The following is a 2,676-nucleotide window of genomic DNA, read 5'->3' as shown; positions in this document are numbered from 1 at the left end:
TACGAACGCCGCGACGAGGGGTACACCGACGAATCCGATCCTAAATACGAACGCCGCGATGTAGGGTACACCGACGAGTCCGACCCCAAGTATGAGCGCCGCAACGAGGGGTACACCGACGAGTCTGATCCCAAATACGAGCGCCGCGGTGAGCTCACTCTCCTACCTATTGGCACGGCGCCCGCTGACTGGCCACATCAGGCAGGGCGTAAGTCGACACGGTCAAGATCAAATGATTAAGCACACGCGTCGCCTTGCCGTGGTTGTCATGCCCTTTCGTCCCGACAGCGGCGCATTGTCGTGTCGTCTAGGCTCTCCTCCAGTGACTATCTGAAGCGCGTCGTGTTCTGCACCATATATCTGTAAATGTATCATCCCACCCATCGCCGCCTGTGCTACCCTCCGAACTGATCGCACGAATAAACTGTTAACTATCCTGTCGTGTCATTATTGGGCACTGCCATGTTCACACTCTCGTATGGCCGCAACGCCCCCAGCGGAGAATGCCTTGTGGCACTTTGAGATCGCACCCTGCCACCTGGCAGCACACCGAGGGTTGCATAGCCATGTGAGTCAGCACAGACAGGACCAAGATGCAGAGGGACTTCCCAAGGAAGCAGCCTCCTCGCTGTTGAACGAGAAGGTAGCGTGGCGGTGCGTTGAAGCCGTGTGAGGAAGGCGAGGAAGGCGAGGACGTTGCCCTTGGCGAGCATGCCACACACATCGGTGCCCGTGATTCTGCCGGCATCGATGATCATATTTTCCTGGAGCAGGTGCAGGGCAGAGGGGGAAACCATACGTGAGCTCTGCGGGTAGGTGGACGGCCGCGCGGGGGGTGTGGACAGCGGTGGTTGCTGCTTGTCGGGCACGGAGGAGGGGGGAGTGGACGAGGAGGCCGCGGGCGTGGAGTCCTGTCTTGGGGGGGGGATGATGGCGGGAGAGGGGTGAGCAGGTGGCGGCGGCACAACGAGTCCACCGTCATCTTGGTATCCAACGGGATGGAACTGGGTGATCAAGCGAGACGGTGGCAGAGAGCCGAGCCGGCGGTGGGGTGGGCGATGGCAGCGGCTTAATGTGTCCGCCGTCGTCTTGGTGTTCAGCAGGATGGAGTCGGGTGGACAGGCGAGACGGTGACGGGAGAGGGTGAGACGGCGGCGACAGAGAACGAGGGTGGGAGGATGGGCGAGACAGAAGCTGAAGGGGGCGAAATGATGAGGGGGTGGGGGGGAGGGCGGCGTGCGAGGAGGGCGGCATCGAGGTCGGACAAGTGCTCCAGGATGTGGCTGGAAGCACTCGGACAACACCTGGGCTACTGTCAAATGGCACTCACCAGCTTCCTCTCACCTCTCTCAGTACCCTTGACCCGGCTCCCGTTCTTGACCACGCTGCTGTCCTCGCAGCTCGTCCAGCTGCGATCCCTTCCGCCAATGCTCGCCATGCTCCCGAAGCGCTCGAAGCAATCACACTCGCTGTCCCCCGCATCCCCTCACTCGAGATCGAGCCACAGTGCGAGGTTGCATTGACCGGCGCACCGAACGAGTAGTCGCTGGCGGGCAGCGGCCCCGGAATGTCCACATCCTGCGGCCGGCTCGACGCTACGAAGGAATTGGCGCCGCTGATGATGTTGCTCATGAACTTAGGCCACGGTGGCCGCCATACGCGCGCGCGCACTGTGCACGAGCGCGTTTATGGGGAGCAAGGTGCGTATATCGACATTGTGTGGCTCGCTCAAGTCGGAGTGGAACTCTTGAAAGCTGCGGAGGGGATGGTAGCCGTCACCAGCACCAGGGGGAGCGGGAGCGGGGGCGGGTCCGGACACCTGCACGGGGTCGACGGTCTGGTTCACGTCTGGTGCAATTTGCGCAAATAGATGCTGGACGAGCCGTTGCACGTGCGAGCCGGGCGCGACAGAGTACGCAGCGGGGGGCGAGGGTGGACGGGCTAGGCGATCGCCGCACAGGGCAAAGGAGGGTGGATGGGTGAAGCGGGGGTGGTACAAGGAGGCCGCCGTCGTTCAATTGCACTTCAGCGATACAGCGGCGTAGCGACGAACGTTTGAAGTCAACGCTTCAGCCTCTGAGAGCAAGCTGAGCTACCGAGGCCGTCTAGTTTGAGAACGCCATTTCTACTGATCAAGTAGCGTGACGAATTGGGGACCCTGCACGACAAGTTCTCCGCTCTCCTCATACACTTTCACACTCACTTAACAACACCCTCCGCTTGAGTACAAAAGAGAGAATATCAGACCTTATGCCGAGACTGACAGTCAGCCCCTTGAACAACACTCTTTGTGAATGTTGTTGTAAAAGAGCCAGACATGCGTTAAGGGCTGGTACTTGCAGAGTCTCACATATGTTCATTGTACAAGGTTTCTCGTTACCACTTCCATCTTACATTTGCTTGTCAAAGCGTTTTGTGGTGTGTAGAACTATACACTAGCGATTGCTCATCAAGTACAAGCATTGGCTTGTTGAATCCGATTGCCCGATGCGCTCAATGATTCTAGTTCAGGATTGCCAAGTTGTACTACCATCAAGTCTCCAAGTATTCTTTGACGTATGTCATCCCTCTCCACTCCTCTCTTCTGAGGTTCTAATCGGGTTCTGCTTCAGCTCTATTAGCATACTTCAAAGTTAAAAAGTTGGAGAAACGTTAGAGCTGCGGCATAATCGGCTC

At 58.3% G+C, this 2,676-nt stretch overlaps 1 protein-coding gene across 1 annotated transcript; it reads right to left on the bottom strand.

The window, feature by feature from the left end:
• Positions 1–431: 431 nt before the first annotated feature.
• On the bottom strand, positions 432–1,438 carry FIBRA_08997 (uncharacterized protein; the record flags this gene model as incomplete). Its single annotated transcript, XM_012330601.1, has 2 exons — positions 432–1,304; positions 1,331–1,438. The coding sequence occupies 2 exons, from the start codon at positions 1,436–1,438 to the stop codon at positions 432–434; spliced, it is 981 nt and encodes a 326-aa protein (XP_012185991.1).
• Positions 1,439–2,676: the final 1,238 nt, after the last annotated feature.

The sequence above is a fragment of the Fibroporia radiculosa genome (assembly GCF_000313525.1).
Source record: "Fibroporia radiculosa TFFH 294 genomic supercontigs, scaffold5911, whole genome shotgun sequence".
Classification (NCBI taxonomy): domain Eukaryota; kingdom Fungi; phylum Basidiomycota; class Agaricomycetes; order Polyporales; family Fibroporiaceae; genus Fibroporia; species Fibroporia radiculosa.
The sequence above is the reverse complement of the archived record's forward strand: the minus strand, read 5'-3'. Positions and strand labels throughout refer to the sequence as shown.